This window comes from Heteronotia binoei, chromosome 4 (genome assembly GCF_032191835.1).
Source record: "Heteronotia binoei isolate CCM8104 ecotype False Entrance Well chromosome 4, APGP_CSIRO_Hbin_v1, whole genome shotgun sequence".
NCBI classification, from domain to species: Eukaryota; Metazoa; Chordata; class Lepidosauria; order Squamata; family Gekkonidae; genus Heteronotia; species Heteronotia binoei.
Window position 1 is genome coordinate 28,170,783 of NC_083226.1, and position 18,056 is coordinate 28,188,838.

The 18,056-nt window shown below is 41.8% G+C and overlaps 1 protein-coding gene across 2 annotated transcripts in view; it reads left to right on the forward strand.

Annotated features, from left to right (window-relative positions):
- Window positions 1-6,462, forward strand: part of PAX5 (paired box 5) — a 298,952-nt gene extending 292,490 nt beyond the window's left edge. For both annotated transcript variants that reach the window (XM_060237028.1, XM_060237029.1), the window contains one exon: window positions 6,158-6,462. In XM_060237028.1, coding sequence (XP_060093011.1) covers window positions 6,158-6,234 — 77 coding nt within the window. In that variant the 3' untranslated portion in view covers window positions 6,235-6,462. The remainder of the gene's footprint in view (window positions 1-6,157) is intronic.
- The last annotated feature ends 11,594 nt before the right edge of the window (window positions 6,463-18,056 follow it).

Below are 18,056 nucleotides of genomic sequence, written 5' to 3' on the forward strand. Positions count from 1 at the left end.
ATGATGACACAACTGCAAAACCCCTTTGTGACGGAACCGGCCCGATTCTGCCTTCAGACCCGGTCCCGTCAACTCCCTATTGAGTCACCAACTCCTGAAGGGAGCTATTTCTCCTTCGGCCACTTGGGCTCGCTGCCACCACCTGCTCAGTCTAGGGGTTCGGATTGAGAGGAACAGGACTCCCAATCCCCCTCTCCAGCTCTGAGGCCAGGCCTCAAGGTCCTCTGCCACCCTGTACTTGGGATTCACAGAGACCACAGCACTTCTTCGGGGAACCCCTGGAGGATTGGCACCTTATCCAACCATAGGCCTTCCCCCTTTCCCCGGGGCCCCCTTCATGAAGCATGGTCTAAAGCGGTTGGGGATCTATGTGGTACAGAGTTTGACTGCCAGCATTTAAAACAGTAAAAGTATTTAATTAAAAGAGAAAAAGGAAAGAAAAGAAAAACAAAACAAAACAAAAACAGTTGCATGTAAAAGTTTTGCACAGCACAGCACCCGCACAGCAACCAGCATGACAAATAAAAGGTGGTTTTAAATGCATCCTACTGTCCCTGGTCTAAACTTGCCCTGCCTTGTGGATGACTTACTCGGTCTGACTGCCTGGGGTCCTCCTCCTCTTGAGTAGGCCTCTCCCACAGTCAGGAGCCCACACACTGGCAAGCTCTTCCTTTGAGCGCCAGCTGAGAACTGGCCTTTTCCCGCCTAACTCAAATAAAAAGAACAAAAGAACTTCCTGCCCCTCTAGGAGGCTTTCCCCCTAGAGTTGCTGGTTTAACTCCAGAAGCGGGGAGGCAATGAGGGGAAGGCTAAAGAACTTCCTGCCCCTCTAGGAGGCTTTTCCCCTAGAGGTGCTGGTTTAACTCTGGAAGGGAGGAGGGGATGGAGGGAGGCTAGGCCAAAGCCTGCTTTAGTAGTTTAATGTTCCCTTCCAATGAAGCACCAACATTAACTAAGATGGCGTTTCTCCACACCCTTTTCAAAGGAAGTGTGGAACACACAGGGAGGGGTCAGGTCCGAATTCAAGAAAAAATCCCTTCAGATAAATGTCCTTTTGCAGAAGGGGTGCTGTAAAGTCTGAGCATCAGCTGGGGATTTCACATGCTGGAAAACAGTGGCAACACTGAGGTGTGGAAAAGGTCTAGGTTGATTGGAAATGAAAGGAAGAGTGCAACTCTTTTTAGGATTGAACTGTTAGGTATCTGCGAACTTAATTTCATATATCTTATGAAATAAGCTCTATCCCATGTAAGCTTATGCCATGTTGTGTTTGCTAGTCTTTAAACTGCCAAAAGACTATTATTTCTGCTACACCAGATGAACATAGGGACTGTTTGGAATTCCCCTGTATTTGCTGTATTGCTTTTAGAGGTTGCAATTTATTTAGGAGAGCCAAAGAACATTCCCAGTAAGTGCATATCCCTTTATTATAGATATTCTCAAGGAACGGTTGTTTGTTATTTTCTCTTGCCCCTAGTCTGGCCAGCAAGGTGTCTGGGAGGGGAAAAAAAAGGGGGGGGGGACTTTCCTATTTGAAATATGTGCCAATTGGCTCCCTTTAGTATTCTACATAAAATCTTTTTCATCTGTCCTGTGCAATGGCTCATCCAGCCTCCTTCCGCATGCTCATCTGTTTGAAATATTGGTCCCTTACACATGTCTTGAACTTTGTGACTTCTCCATGATGTCTGTCACTATGGTATTGATTTCTCCCTGTTTCTCCTCTTCTAAAACTGTCAGTAGAGTCCTCTCTGAAACAGAAGGTTTTGCTGGTTAACAATTTCATTGCTTCTCTTGTATGGAAATTTACAAATATTTACTTTTGTTTAGAAGCGGCTTTTGGAAAGTATGAGTAATTCTTTTTTGTTAAACAATTTAAAAAATAAATGGAGTATATTTTTCTTATCTAAGGTATTTTCATGTGAAAGAAATTAATAAATTGATTGGGCTGTAATGCTGATTTCTTGCTTCGAAGAGACAGTTCAAAATGCAGAAGAAACATGTGGTACAGTCCTTATGGGATCTGAGAATTTTAGGACTCAGCTGGTGGATGGCATGCTGTTCACAGCAAAAGCTCCCTTCATGTGGAAAGTTAGGATGCCAGGGAGAAGGACTCCAGTCAAGCTTTCTCGGGGTCAAACAAGGTGTTAATGTTTTTTAAAGGGTCTGTACCTGCAGCTGCATGGCAGCTCTGGGGCACGTCTGTTTCAAAATGAAGGAGAGCCTTATTTGTCTTAGAACTGCAGCACAGAGGGAAAAGTGGCTCTTTCCTTTCCCTGCACCATTTTGCCATGCCCTTCCTCCTCCCATGGTACTATTCCGAGCCACATTGAGCTCTCCCACATTTTAAGAGAGACAGTCCCTGCAGCTATATGTAGGGACTCTTTAAAATATGTAATATCTGGCTCAGCCCTCAGCCCCTGTATTCTCCAGTGAAAGAAACTTGACCATTGCTGACCAGAATGAGTTCCTTGGTTCAGCATTCTGCCCAGATAGTGCTTCTTTACAGGCCTATCAGCTACTTTTAGCCTAGTCCACAGCCCAGTTGTCTCTGGTGACTATTCAACAAAACTCCTAGAAATTCTGTGCAGGCTTTGCATCAGGTATTTCCAAACCCCTTCAGAACTCTATACTCTAGTGGTGTTTACCTGGACATTGATCTTGAATGGACTGATGGATTATTGTGGCTTGCACGTCAATTTTTCCAACACAGCATTCAGAATACATTGCAGGAATTGGTAGAGAATGAGACGACTCATGCCTTACATTTAAATGCATGTGTGTTTCATAGGGTTGCCAATCCCCAGGTGGGGGCAGGCGATCCCCTGGTTTGGAGGCCCTCCCCCGCTTCAGGGTCATCAGAAAGCGGGGGGAGGGGAGGGAAATGTCTTCTGGGAACTCTATTATTCCCTATGGAGATTTATTCCCATAGACAATAATGGAGAATTGATCCATGGGTATCTGGGGCTCTGCAGGGGCTGTTTTTTGGGGTAGAGGCACCAAAGTTTCAGTATAGCATCTAGTGCCTCTCCCCAAAATACCCTCCCCCAAGTTTCAAAAAGATTGGACCAGGGGGTCCAATTCTATGAGCCCCCAAAGAAGGTGCCCCTATCCTTCATTATTTCCTATGGAAGGAAGGAATTGAAAGGGTGTGCCGTCCCTTTAAATGTGATGGCCAGAACTCCCTTTGGAGTTCAATTAAGCTTGTCACAGCCTTGATCTTGGCTCCACCCCTAATGTCTCCTGGCTCCACCCCCAAAGTCCCCAGATATTTCTTGAATTGGACTTGGCAACCCTAGTGTTTCAGAAGCTGTGCACCTATTCTTCCACTTGAAGCCTTTTCCCTGAGTCATTTGTAACCTCCAAGTGCCTCTTCATAAGCAGTTTTTGAGGGGAATGTGATAGGCTTGCCAGGTACTACCTTGCTCTCAGCAGGGGAATCCTGGAGCCTTTCCTGGAATCCTATACCATGCATGCAAAGTACGCATGGTATAACAACATCCCCCAGAAGTGATGTCATCATGTGGTCAACTTTGAGTGCAGCACTGTAGGTTTTGGGCAAAATTCTATGGTTTTTTAGCTACAAAACCATAGAGTTTGCCCCAAACCCAGAATGTTGTTGTGCATTGTCCCTGGTATGATGATATAACTTCTGAGTCAGGGGTATCACATGACCACATCCTTGTTGGGTTGTGGGGTTCCCCCACCAGCCAGCTTTGGGGCAGCAGGTTGGAGTCTGGCAGATTGGGGGATCCCTTGGCTGGACCGGGGGCCTGGCAACCCTAGAACATGAAGCGTTCTAGCAAGGAACTTCTGGAAGGCACAGTGTGCACATCCTAGCCTTAAACTCTTGCCCTTCTCACCTCCCCCTTTTCTCTTTTCATACTCAGTTCTTCCACCAGCAGTGTCTCATTCCAGCCTGTTTATTGTTCAATTAAATGGGCGGGTAGCAGGCTGGATAGAAATCAATGATATATTTAAAACTATGATTTCAAATTACATGCATTGATTTTTGAGGGGTATTTTTTAATGTGAACTCCAGCAAACTTTGAAAAAGCATGGTTGGAATGAAATTTAGCTTTAATTAAAACATGAAAAAAAGGCAAAGTCTAATATTTTAAAGCTGAATCCATATTTATCTGTCATATGCATGACCTAGTATCAAACACAAGTAACCAAATCCAATAAGGAAGCTCTACATGCAGAAGACGACTTCTAGCTATGCAGCCAATGCATATGTAAAGTGTGTATCGTGAGGCGTATCTGAACCCTGCTGAATTGACTGGATGCATCTTTTTATGCAGAGGCAGGATGCACATCTCTGTCCACAACCACTGGATATTGGCATGTAAAGTCAATGTGCTTAGCAGGGTATAACTACTGAGCTAGGGAATCCCTGACCCAACTTGCAGTACTGATAACCTCAAGGAGTTTATATTCCCAAGGCCTGTGTAGTCAGATTCTGCTCATCGCAGTCTGGCTTTGCTCTCTTTCCCGTGCCATTTTCTTGAGCTAAAGAATGGCCACAGCCGATGCCTCTTCTCCTTGCTGAGAGCACCATACTCACATGTAGAAACCAGCCCCACACCACTTGGGAATGAGAGTTCCCCAATACTGCATATATAACAAGTTATGTCAGGATACCCCCAATTCAGCTTGGGTCATAAGTCTGGCCACCTGGTTTAAACTGATCTCGCTGACTAACTGACACTGGATTTGTATACTCAGAGAGAAAACAGAAATTAATGTTTCAAACTGTTTTTTAAAAAGTCAATTTATGTACTGTTTTGTATGTCTGTCTGCCATTCTAACAGAGCTTGACACAATTCTTGAGCAGAGTTTATTAATCAGATAAGGAATGTTATCAGTTTTGAATATAGTAAACAAAATACTACTTAATTAAGAAATTATATGTAATTAAAAATCCTCCATTGTGCTGTAATATATATATATTTAATTAGGAATCAGGTTGTTTTTGAAGATTTATCAAGCAATCAATTTGCACTTTTGTTTAAGCATGATTAGAAATACACATAGGAAACATGATTTAAAGCAGTTGTTATAACTTATCTTGGTAATGCAACAGTACAGTCCTAAACAGAGATATATATCTTTCCAACACCATTGCACTCAGTGGGCTTGAAATGGTATCACTGAGCTTAGACACAGCCTTGATTTCAGTCAACTTACCTTTGTTTGGTAAGTATTCAAGCTGGTATAGGGATAGATAGCTTATTGATATACCACTTGAGTTACAGACAGTTCCTGACAGTCAGTGAATGATGTATTCTGTAGGTGTTTGGGGCAGGGAACTAACTGGTTTAATCTAGACTGAATCACATGAGTTGCAGTGCCAGGCTGGACAGTTGCATCTTTCCAAGCTTATTGATTTCCAAGCCCATCTTTGTGTATAAAGTGCTAAAGTTGCAGCTGACATGGTAACCCCACAGAATTTCCAAAGCAAGAAATTAGTGGAGGTGGTTTGCTGTTGCCTGGTATCACGACCCTGGTATTCATTGGCGGTCTACCACCCAAATACTAGCCAAGGCCAATCCTGCTTAGCCTCTGAGATCGTTTTCAATTGTTACAGTATTGCTGTTCCCAACCTTGAGAAAGTTTTCCATGAAACAAGTCATGTAAATAGTTGACTGTTGTAGTTGGGACTGGCTCTTCTGGATCCTTTGGGACTACTGGACTTATTTATTTCAGCCTTTTGAATCAACGCAGTGAATTTGAAAAGTCTTTGTGACCCCTGGAGGGGCTTATGCCAATATCTTGTTGAATATTTTTCATTATATACTTGTGCACACTCACTAAGAGTCTATATTTAGTATTGCTTTGGTATTGTCACTAAAAAACTTTTGTGATATATTTTTGAGTGTTTGTAGTAATTTTGGGTTACAATACTATTTGGTATTTCTTTGCATAGCCTCTGAGATCTGGCAAGATTGGACTAACCTATGCCACCCAGGTGAATGAACATTAGAAAGGTGTAACTCTACTTGGGATGGCACTGTTAATCTTTTAGGATCATAGGTACATAGATCTCATCTTATTGCTGTCTAATTAACTCACTGCAGAGACCGTCCAGCCAACATTTCTGCAATCCTGTCTCTGATTATTTGATTCACCCAGGATATTGTGTCTTCTCATCTAGGCTCTCCGTACTATTACAGCGCCGCTGCCCGAGGAGCCGCACCTCCTGCAGCTGCTGCTGCTTATGACCGCCACTGACACAAGGAACCAAGAAGCACTTATGAAACATATCATGCCAGATGACGCCACTGGAACCGCCTAGAATGCAACCACAGAAATCAGACTACAAGGAAGGACAAGGGAAACCCAAGCAGTGGCTGGAATGTTAATCTTTCAGCTAGGTGAACTGGTTATTACTTATTGGTTTTAAACAATGACATTCTAGTGACCTTAACTGAATCTCCCATGAAAAAAACAAAACAAAAACAATCACAGCTTTGCTGGCATTCTGTGTGGGTCACCAGATACACATTTGCCATGGCGTTACACCCAGCCATCTTGCTTCCGGACTTAGTTGCCTCCGGTTCTCCTAGCCACTTCAGGGGCACAGGAAAAGTAATGTCAAGCAGTTCTCCGCAGGATGTCTCTTTAATGTGCATTGTTAAAGATTTTTTGATCCAATATGGGGCCGTCTGAGATTGTGGGTTTATTTTGGGAGGCATTTAGTAAGGGGGGGGGGAAGAAGAGTCAGATCAAACGACAAAGCACCAGTGTAAATACCTTGCTTCTTTTGTGTTACTAAAACATACTACAGCCTAAAACAAACATGAGACAAACAATGAATTCAAAACACAATGGAAAAAATGTGTTTTGGAATTGGTGCCCTGACTTCTAGAATTCAGTAAGCTTTAAACCAACTCTGAACCAGGTTAATATTCATTGTGGATCTTTCTGGGGCTGTTGTTCTTTCTAGATACATGATCCTGATCTGATTGTCATGGAGGCACCTGTGCTCCCTATGCCGGCATCAGACATGCGAGCAAATGACAGACCTAGACAGTTAGTGTTATTTTAACGAAAGGAATATTAATTTATGCTTATTTGTAATCATAATTAGCACTGGTACACACTCTCTGGCTTTAAGTTCAACTAAATATCAAAGAAGAAATTCCAAATAACCGAAGCCTTACATATATCAGAATGAATTAAATGTAAACATTCAAGTAGCTTGATATCTCCCTGTGTGATATTTTTCCGAACTGCCTTCTCAAACAGTAGCACCTTGCAACCATGATGAAAGCCACAAGATATTGGTTTCTAAAAGGAAACTGTTTGAGAAGTAATGTGGTATATCTAAGATAAGACATTAACCTCTAAAACAACATGAGTCACATTGTATTTCCCAAAACTGAAGCCAACTTAATTTCACCAGGGATAAATTTGTTCCATTCATTTTGTAAATTTTCATCCTCACAGACTAAAAGAGGATGGATGACCTGAAAGAACGCTTTGTTCAGTGTTATATACAGCCCCATGCATAATGGAAGAAACTGTACAAATGTCAGAATATGATGGATGTCAGTCAATCAGTTGTGATGCCATAGAACTTCCCTGAATCAAATATGAGTTCATTTTATCCATTATGTTTTGTTAAGTCATATGGACAGTGATGGTTTATCTAATCAGGGCTTTTACTGTAGCAGGAACTCGTTTGCATATTAGGCCGCACACCCCGGATGTAGCCAATCCTCCAAAAGCTTACAGTAGGACCTATACTAAGAACCCTGAAAGCTCTTGGAGGATGGCTACATCAGGGGTGTGTGGCCTAATATGCAAAAGAGTTCCTGCTACAAAAAAAGCCCTGGATCTAACAATGGGAAAACTACGGGGCGGGAGGCAGGGAGATTCTTGTCTAGGCTGCACCATATGTTCACCCTTGTTAGTTTTTTGCTTACTTGTGACATGTGTTCATTCAGGAAGGACATCAAATAGTGTTTGGCATATGGAGGTGTTTGCTTGCCATCTTGAAAATTCTGTGATGATTTCCCATGATCTTTTTCGCTTGTGGCAGTTAGAATGTTTACATCAAACTTCTGGGAAAGAGACTTTTAGCCATAAAGTTCTGATTCCAGACTATCTGAAAGAATGTAGGCAATCTAGTTGTCTATGTTTTTATGGTTATTCAAAATAGTGGCTGCTACAACTTCATATTGATTCCTGGGATGTGGAAACTCTGAAGCTCCGAGTGAAGGGAGGGGGGAAAGCACATTGTGATGGAATTTGAATGGAATTTTTTGGGAAAAAATCCTTTACCACCACTCAGTTTTTTTCTTATAAGCGATGGGTAGAATGGCTTGCTGGGGGGAAAGTGTAGATGACTGGGGAAGGCACTGGCAAACCACCCCATAAAAAGTCTGCTATAAAAACGTTGTGATGCAATGTCACCCCAGAGTCGGAAACGACTGGTGCTTGCACAGGGCACTACCTTTACCTTTTAGAATGGAAGTTGAGTGCAATTAGTGAAGATTTTACATGCCTACCCAAAACGTATGCCCAAAACTTACACCAGCCCCAAATGTATACCCTACATTGTGATCAACTTTGTAGAACATAAGATATAGAAATATTTCAATTATTTAATTTTACATGAAGAGAAGATTAGTGCAACATGCTTTCATACTGCTTTTTCTGGAATGGAAACTCATTACTTTTGGGGGGAAATAAACAGCAGTAGCAGTAATAGCAACAGCAGCAGCAGCCTAAACCCTGCTTTAAAAAACCCGAACAAAACATAACAGCACATTAAATGCTTGGCAGAAGACTTGGTTGTGTTGCAGCTTGAAAAGTATACCTTTGAGAGAGTGGAGAATGTTTAAACCTTCCACTCATCACTTCTCTCTTAAACTTCCTTTCCCCACCTCCCTGTGTGTTTCCCATGATTTTGGGAGAAAAACGGCTGGGGGAATGAAAAAGGCAGAGACCCAGATAAGCCCTGAAAGGATAGTTTGGCCTTGCAACAGTACAATTACAGATCCTTTGCACACTTTGTTTCCCAGTAGCTATTGAAGGAAACTTGCTTTTTCTATCCTATCAGAATTCTTATTGTAGGAGTCATCAATATTTATTTGCTAATAAAGAAAAAAAACACAATTAGTGTAAGTGCAAAGATAACCAGGACAAATTCAGCTCTTCCGGGGTTCATTGAAACAGAACTTGGAGGTAGAAGAACTTTTGGTGAAATGACTTCTGGTCCCAAGGAGGTAGTCTGGATATTATACAGAGGCAGATAGTCTTTATGCATTTGCCATCTACTGCCATGCATTCAAAAAACTTTTCATTACTTGTTTGGTCATTTCCATAATAGGCTGCTATTTGCACCACTATTTAAGAATCATAACATGTGAAAGAAACTTTGCAGTAATTAAGTTAAAAGGCTTCAGGGTAAAACATTCTGTCATGACATAAAACCTAGCTGGTAACACCACTAGCACAAAGAACACTCAGTGAAAATGCATGTTGGGCTCTGGCATATTACATTCGTATTGTGGACTGAAGAGAAAACTGTAGGACTGTAGAGGAAGAGAAACACAATTTGGGCAAATTTTGTCTTTTGCTTGCATGAGATAAAGGAGATGCACCCTAACTTCTTCTGTGACAGAAGAAAGGTAATTTATTTCTTAATTTCTAACAAAAATTTGGAATATGACATTTTAAAAAAAACACAATGGTTTCCCAATAATTTCTGGTTGCAAAATCTCCAAATCCAAATGGCCATGTTTGCTCATACTTTATCTTTGCTTGCACCATCTCCACCTCTTGTTTATGCAAAATATACTGTCAAAAAGGTCATTTGATTTACAATTGGCATTTCTAAACTTTATGAAAGTTGTATTAGCTTGTGCTTTTTCTAAAACTAGGAAATGTGCTTCATGTCACCTGGATATTTATCATATTTAAACAGGTACTCTATTTTTCCGTGTACCCCAATTGGTATGAAATGGGGGTCTGGTTGAACTGCCCTGCTCGAGCTATACAAAGCTTAATATTGGTTTGTAAGAAATAGATTGCTTGAAGTTGTCAGAAATTCCTTTTCTGACTGCAGTTCATGGGGCCCTTTTATGTAAGCATCTTTAAATGGGTGGGATCTGCACAAAAGAAAAAGAGTGTCTACTCTCCTAGGACACTTTACTAGGAGGAGTAAGCCCTGTTGAATGACATGGGGAGGAGTATATGGTTGCCAGATCCAGATTGAGAAATTCTTGGAGATTTGGGGTTGGAGCCTAGGGAGGACAGGGATCTCAGGTACAATGCCACAGAGTCTACCCACCAAAGCATCCATTTTCTCCAGGAGAGCTGATCTCTGTGGTCTGTAATTCAGGGGGGGTCCCCAGGTCTCACCTGGAGGCTGGCATCTCTACCTTGAGGGTACTATTTTTTCCTGTGCCGAGGAGGCAGAGCAAGGTATAGATTCCACTAAATTCTTGCTTCACCCCAAACCTGTAGTCCTACTGCAACTGTCTAAGCAACCCTTTTTGGGTCAGCCTTTTTTTGCCAACCTTTTATGCATAGGTAAATTTACCTTGAATACATTTCCCACAAACACATACTGTATGCATTAAGGCAAAAGGACTATAACGTTGTAACATAAACATTGATTGCATTGTAGGAACAGAGAGACCCACTCCAAAATGTTTTACACAAAAACTCCCTAAAATGTGCTAAACTATGGATTAAAAGTGAAAGGAGCATTCTGTCATACTAAATAACCAAAGTGTTTGAAGCTCAGAGAGGCAGGGTATCCTCTAGAAAGCTGCCCCCATCCCCCCCCCCCCCCAATGCTGCTACCCTTCATGCCGTAGCTTCTGAAGAGCCCGTTTCATCCAGGCCACCAAAAAATCCTTCCTTAGAGAAGTGCTACATGCTGTATGTATTCAGGTTCTCTTTACTAATTGTATCACCCCATCACATACAAAAGTAAGCCTGACAGTGCCCCTCTGGGACTAGTGGGTATATTTTGAGTGATATTGGACAATACAAGGGCTAAGGAGAGCCCACACAGTGCCCTATTACAGCTTTTTCAGTCATCCATGCTCAGAAATGGTGTGGTCTGACTAGTACTGGTGGTTTGTTGAAGCCTTAATTCTGCATCCTTTTAAGAATCCACTTGCTGGGTACTGATCATTGAGTGCCCCGTGCAGCCCATCGTTAGTTTGGTTGTGCTTCTGTGTTTGGTTGTGCTTGCATGTAGACATAGGCGAAGATGCTGGAGGGACTGTAACAGCCAGGATAAAGGCCCCTTCCTCCATACAGACATACATTATGCTCTACAGCTGGACAGTCAGTGTGCCTTGGTGGAGAAAAGAGGGCATGCACACGTTTATGGCTCCCTTCAGTAGACAGTGTCTGAAAGTTGAGGATTTTATAAATATCTCATACAGTTTTTTTTTATCTTTGTGTCCTCTCCCCCACCCTTTCCTCCTTAGGAACATTTTAAGGATACTGATCAAGAATATGTCACTTTTGAGGTGATGTCCGACATCCTACAGCCCCACTCATTTTAAAATCTTTCAGAGCTGGTTCGGATAATCATAATTCAGTCTCTTTAAAACACCATTTGAAGACTGGTTGGCTTCAGTTCAGTCATCCATCTTGGATGGCAACATGGAAGGGCAGCAAACTAGGCATGATATACATATATAGTGGACTTCTGTGATCCATCCCTTTTTGAGGTGGAAAGTTTGCAAGGACAAAGTGTACATGCACATGTCAGTATGTGCCTAAACTGACATCACAGTTCACATTGTGCATATATGTGTGTATGTGGGGTGCGTGTGACACATATTCGATGTTCCACCATGCATATGGAATTTCCAGCAATTTTCAAAAATGTAACATCCCATAGAGTTTATTATTATTACACAAATGCAGTACTTATCAATGGAAAACATACTTATCGAATGATATTATTGCTTGCAGACAATGAAGAACAATTCATGAGCTCTAGGTTGGTCCCATTCAGCTTTGGTAATGTATTATTTCCCATGCTACTATTTTAATCCTGTGCAAAGTTATTTCAGTCTGCGCCAAATGGAGTAACTCTGCATAGGGTTGCACTACTTGATTACCAGACTGGACTGGAACTATACGGCATTGAGGCATCATCCATTCTGCAAAGATTAAATCAACCTCTTCCATTGCTGAAAAGTTTTTAGGAACCTTAAAAAAAAACACCTTATTGACTCCACTCACATTAGTGAAGTTGAGTTAATATATATCTGCTGGAGATCTGGAAAACGTGCTTATTAGGGCATTAACAGAAGTCCTGCATCCTTTGCCTTGTTAACAACGTGAGATGGAGAGCAATTTTCTTCTTCAACACCCTTCTAGGGATGCTTTACAAAAGATTTTAACCACACACAGTGCTTTTCCATGCTTACAATGTAAGGGACAGCAGGGCCCTGAGATTAGAGAGAAAATTATTGAAGGAACCCCATTGGTAGTGGAAGGACAGTCGGTGACAATATTGCTCCAATTCTGAAATCACATTCAGAGGGGAGGGGTGTCCCCTCCAGCTGTAACAGCGGAGTGCATGGTTTGAAGGTGACAACAATCATTTGTGTCTGTTTAATATTGATCGGTCACTCTCAAAAGATTTGGAGGTGTGACTCTCTTTTGATAAGCCCTAAAAAGTGTGGATGCTTATCTGAAGCATCTCCAGTTCTTTTGAGGTTTAATTTTTCAATTCCTTTTTTCTGACCTTTTTTTCAGTGGATCTGGATTAAGTAAATTATTTTTCAAGGGAAAAACCCCTCTGTACAAAATTTATACTTCATATACCATATATGGTCATTTTACTTTCTTCTGAATCCTTTTTTTTACCCCAGTTAAGAGATTTTTATTATAAAAATACCAATGGACTTCAAGCTATATAAACTTTACATGGAAAAAAATCAAATTCACTCAACTTCCTGAATTTGCAGTGTTGAGTTTGAATTCTCAGTTCCTCTCGATTATTCCATATCATCTTTATAGTAGCAGTTTCAAACTTTTAAATACATATTCTGAAAAATGTTGACTTCCTGAAAACAGAAATCTCAAAATAGGAAATCAATTGGGATGCCAACTCCCGCTTGGAAAATACCTGGAGTCCAAGAAGAGTGGGGTTTGGACATTTTGCCATAGAGTTCACCTTTCAAAGCAGCCATTTGTTCCAAGGCAGCTGATCTGCATCATGTAGAGAACACCTGTAATCCTGGGAGATACTCAGCTCCCCCCTGGAAGTTGGCAACCCTAACAAGCCTGGTCTAGATCAGAGGTGGCAAAACTGTGGCTCAGGAGCCACATGTGACGCTTTCACACATATTGTGTGGCTCTCAAAGCCATCCCCACCCCCATTGGCTGACTTGGAGAAGGCATTTCTCTCTTTGAGGACTTCTCCAAACCAAGGCAGCTGGAGGTTTGGAGAATGCATTTAAAGTTGCTTTTTTCCCACTTCTCTCTACCTCCTCCCCCCCCCTTCTATTTGCATACTCCCCTTCCTGTCTTGCGGCTCTCAAACATCTGACATTCATGCCTTGCGGCCCTCAAACATCTGAAGTTTATTCTGTGTGGCTCTTCCGCTGAGCAAGTTAAGCCACCCCTGGTCTAGATCTACAGCAAATTGAGGTGATAAGAGTCTTGAACTGGTAGAATGGTCTATACTACTTAAGACTGCTGGGAGGAGAGGTAATCACATTTTAATGAACCTCCATGTTTAAAACTCCCTGTAGTTTAAAAATAAGCTCATAAGGGTGAAAGGTTCTAGTCATTTCTTCACGTACTGTTCTGGTTTTCCACTTACAAGGCACTGTTAACACAGTGGGATTTTTGAAAATGTAACCCCACCCTGCACTCTGAGGGTGATCCATTCTGCCACCTCAGAATTCTAACCATGTCCATTGAACACAATATAATTCATGTAAGAAGTTCACTTTATATACACAGGGCTTTTTTTTGAGCAGGAACACAGTTCTGGACGGCTTGGCATCAGGGGGTGTGGCCTAATGTGCAAATGAGTTCCTGCTGGGCTTTTTCTATCAAAAAAAGCTCTGTTTATACATGCATTGAATAATTCTTATGTTACATTTAACACATGTACAGCTGAATGCGTGGTTTAAACTGCACATTTATCCTGTTACTGGCATTGCCTTTTTCATATAAACAGTTGTATGCATGGACAGGCAGGATGTACATGCATTCACTGCGACATGTGAACAGAGCTTCTGCATCCTTACTATTGCTTCATTTTTCTGCGCATAGAGACCAAGCCTGAGTTAGCTCCCTGCTTTTTAAATAGCATAATACTATGGATGTCAACTCCCCAGGTGGCACCTGGAGATCTCCTCCTATTATAGCGTTGCCAGACCTCCGATCTGGATGGGTTTCCCTCCAATTTCATGGGTTCCAATTTATCACCAACCAGCTGGCCAGTGGGGGGAAGCCCCACCCCCAAACAGACCCCTCCCACATTGACATCATTGGCATGGTGACATCATGGGAAAGTGACATTGTCATGCCAGGCACGTCACATGCAACACTCTAGTATTTTGGCCAAAAAAGAGAGACCAAAATGCTAGAACATCACCATGTGACATGCCCAATATCAGGGGTGGAATTCTAGCTGGAGCTCCTTTGAATATTAGGCCACACACCCCTGATGTAGCCAATCCTCCAAGAGCTTACAAGGCTCTTTTTTGTAAGCTCTTGGAGGATTGGCTACCTCAGGGGTGTGTGGCCTAATATGCAAAGGAGCTCCTGCTAGAATTCCACCCCTGTCCAGCATGATGATGTAATTTCAACATGACGCCATTACACCAATGATGTTGCATGCAGCATTGTCACCCACCCTCCCCACTCTCAGAAGGCTCCCTCCCAATCCCGCCAGCCAAGAAAGTAGACCTGGTAACCCTATACTATTATAATTGATCACCAGATGAGCAAGATCAGATCCCCTGGAGAAAACGGCTACTTTGGAGGGTGGATCTATGGCATTATACCCTGCAGTGGTCCCTCCCCTCCCCAACCCCACCCTCCCCAGGCTCCACCCCCAAAATCTCTTCCAACCCAGAGCTGAAAACCCTATATAATACCCATTTGGGTTAGTTTTCTCAGCCACGGCTATTTTGGGAGCTTCCCTTGTTTTAGCATATCCGAAACCAGAAGAGCTTTTAAAACATGCCTGTCTCTCCTAAAATATATTGTTACTGTGAAATGTGAAATTAGCTCAAGTATCTGCATCTGTGGCTCCACTTTGACACTTCCCCTCCCCACTTCCCAGCCAGCTTGATAAATTCTAGATTCCTAATTTTTCCATTCACGGAACAGCAGTGGGGACCATTAAGGAAGTTTCTTGTTTTAAAATCATATTACAATTTAATGACTCTACTGTATTGTAGGTGGCAAGCTTAACATTCAGAGTAATCAAGTTGTCAATTTTAGTTACTACACTTACACAAACACACAGGAGACACCTTTGACATTCAGTGAAAACCTCTGTGCACACATATATTGCCTTACCCAGGCTGATTCCGCACTCACCTTTCTCCAGGGCAGGCTTCTGTTTCTGGGAGCAAACTGGTGATTTCACACCAGTAAAGGCTTTCCTTCTGCTGAGGTATAAATCTCAAGGCTAAAATCTCCAGCAGTCAGAGAGACCAAATTTAACGCAGTCAAAAAAGTCCGTGGGAAGTGAGGAGCAGCAGTCTCGTTACTGCTTGCTCATTAAAAGACCTCACTCCTCCCACATCTCTGCAACTATTATAAAAGGTTGCAGATAAGATTACTGCAAGACAGGAAGGGGAGTATAAAGGCTAAAACTGAAATAAAACCAAACAACAGTACTCCCCTTCCACGGAGCTCAGTCAGCAGGCGTCTGTTTTGCAATATTGGGAACACTTGGCCACACTCATGGAGGAATTAGAGAGGAAATTTCCAACCATAGAAATAATTCTAGTGAGTGACTTTAATGCTAGGGTAGGGAAGGACGGTAGTATATTTTTAAAGCTCTTAATTTTAACTAAGACGACAGCATTCCACCCATTTTCTCCTATCCAAGATACTCCAAGGATAGCCTTCTAAATTCAGCAGGCATCTGTCTTGCCAAATTCTGTACGCAATACAACAGAATTTGGTTAAATGGTTGGATTGGCTACCCCAATTCAGAAGAATTCACCTTTGTCTCCCCGAGGGGCTGTAGTGTAATTGATTACATTTTAATCTCTCCTTTACTGAAACCTTATGTCAAAGATTTTACATTGGGGGATTTTATTATTAGTGACAATTTTCCCCTCATTTTGACTCTTCAAATTGGTCTTCACATTTATCCCTCCTGTAACTTGTCCTTGCAACCTTACAAGACTGACATTGCCCAGAATTCCATGGAATGATCCCACAGTTTGGAAAACCCAACAGTTCTTCAGATTTGGTCTCGCTGAAGAATACATATCCTCTCTAATATGTGCATCTGACCCTAATGTATCTGTATCAACTTACAATTCTTTAACATCTTATATCTCTGAATCACTGAGTGTCAGTTCCGGGTGCCCAAGCAGAGGTACTATTCTAGTAAACTCTACACATCGATGGCTTGACATAGAATTTAAAGAAACAAAAACTCTACTGCGTAAAGTTTACAACCAATACCGCAATTGAAAGGCCCTGACCTTGACATCAGAATATTTTGAGCTTAAGACTCAGTTGCACCTCCTAATCACAAAAAAGAGGCACAATTATTTTAAAACTCAATGGGAAGAGCTATACCATGCTACTACCTTAAAAAATTCTAATAAGTTCTGGGCCATAGTCTCAGGTGGATTCCGGGCCAATGACCCATTTATGTCTGTCATTTCCTCTTATGTTTGGTTTCAGCACTTCTCAGTTCTGTTCTATCAACATCTAACTCGTGCTGAACCATCTGATTTTCCCCTAGCCGATTTACCTGACTGGCCTCCTGTCCCTTCGGAGGAAATAAAAGAATTAATTATACAACTGAAATTAGGCTCCCTTTTTATTCAATTTGCATAGTCCAAAACTTGGTGCATTACATGTACCCTTGTTACTTTATGCTGACGATATGGTGCTTTTGTCTTGCTCTAGAGCGGGCTTAAGCTGTCTGTTGTCCCGTTGTGTTCTGTATTTTACTAGTAATAAGCTCCAGCTCAATTATGAGAAGTCCAAAATCTTAGTTTTCTCAAAAAAGGGGAGACTTTACAATAGAGTTACTGATGGTAAAGAGATAGAGCAAGTGTTTATTTTCAATATAATGTGACATGGTCTACCCATCGCAAGTATGCAGTGAAGATAGCTAACATCAGTGCATCTGCCACCATCGTAGTCCAACAAATTAAAAACAGGTTGCTAGATATTGAGCACCAAGACCTATACAGTCTGGCTAAGAAAACTTGTTCCCCACTGAGTTTTGTGATCTCTCTTAATCCTGGGAAAATGGCCCCATATCTATCCAACTTGCAGGTGCCACAGCAGCGTAGAGCTTTTTCCCTTGCCAGATGCAATGCCATGCCCTCTGCCATTCTTTATGGCAGATTTAACAAGACAGCCTACTCAGTCAGATTCTGTCTCTGTAAGCAAATATGTGTGGAGTCAGTTAATCATATTCTTCTTTACTGTAATTTGTATACAGATCTTCGTCACAAGTATTTACATCCTCTTTTAGTTAGCATGGTTGATTGTTCTGATGCACTTAAGGTCTATAGTCTTTTGAACGATGCTTCATCTAGTGTCACTGAGAAAGTGGCTAAGTTTCTTTAGTCTGTTTTAAAGGCACGCCAGAGGATCTCATAGAAAGAGTTTATGCCTTTCCTGATGTATATGTATGCAATCGTTCCATTTTATCTTTTTTTAACCAATTTGCTCTGATATATATATATTATATTTTATGCCAATAAAGGCTAACTTGACTTGACTTGATTTTGCACCAGTTGCTCCACACCAGCATTTTGCGTGGGGCAAACTGCAGCATAAACCTGAAAAAAAAACAGGTTTACACTGTGGCGGGGCAAATTGCGGGTTTGCCCCTCGCAAAA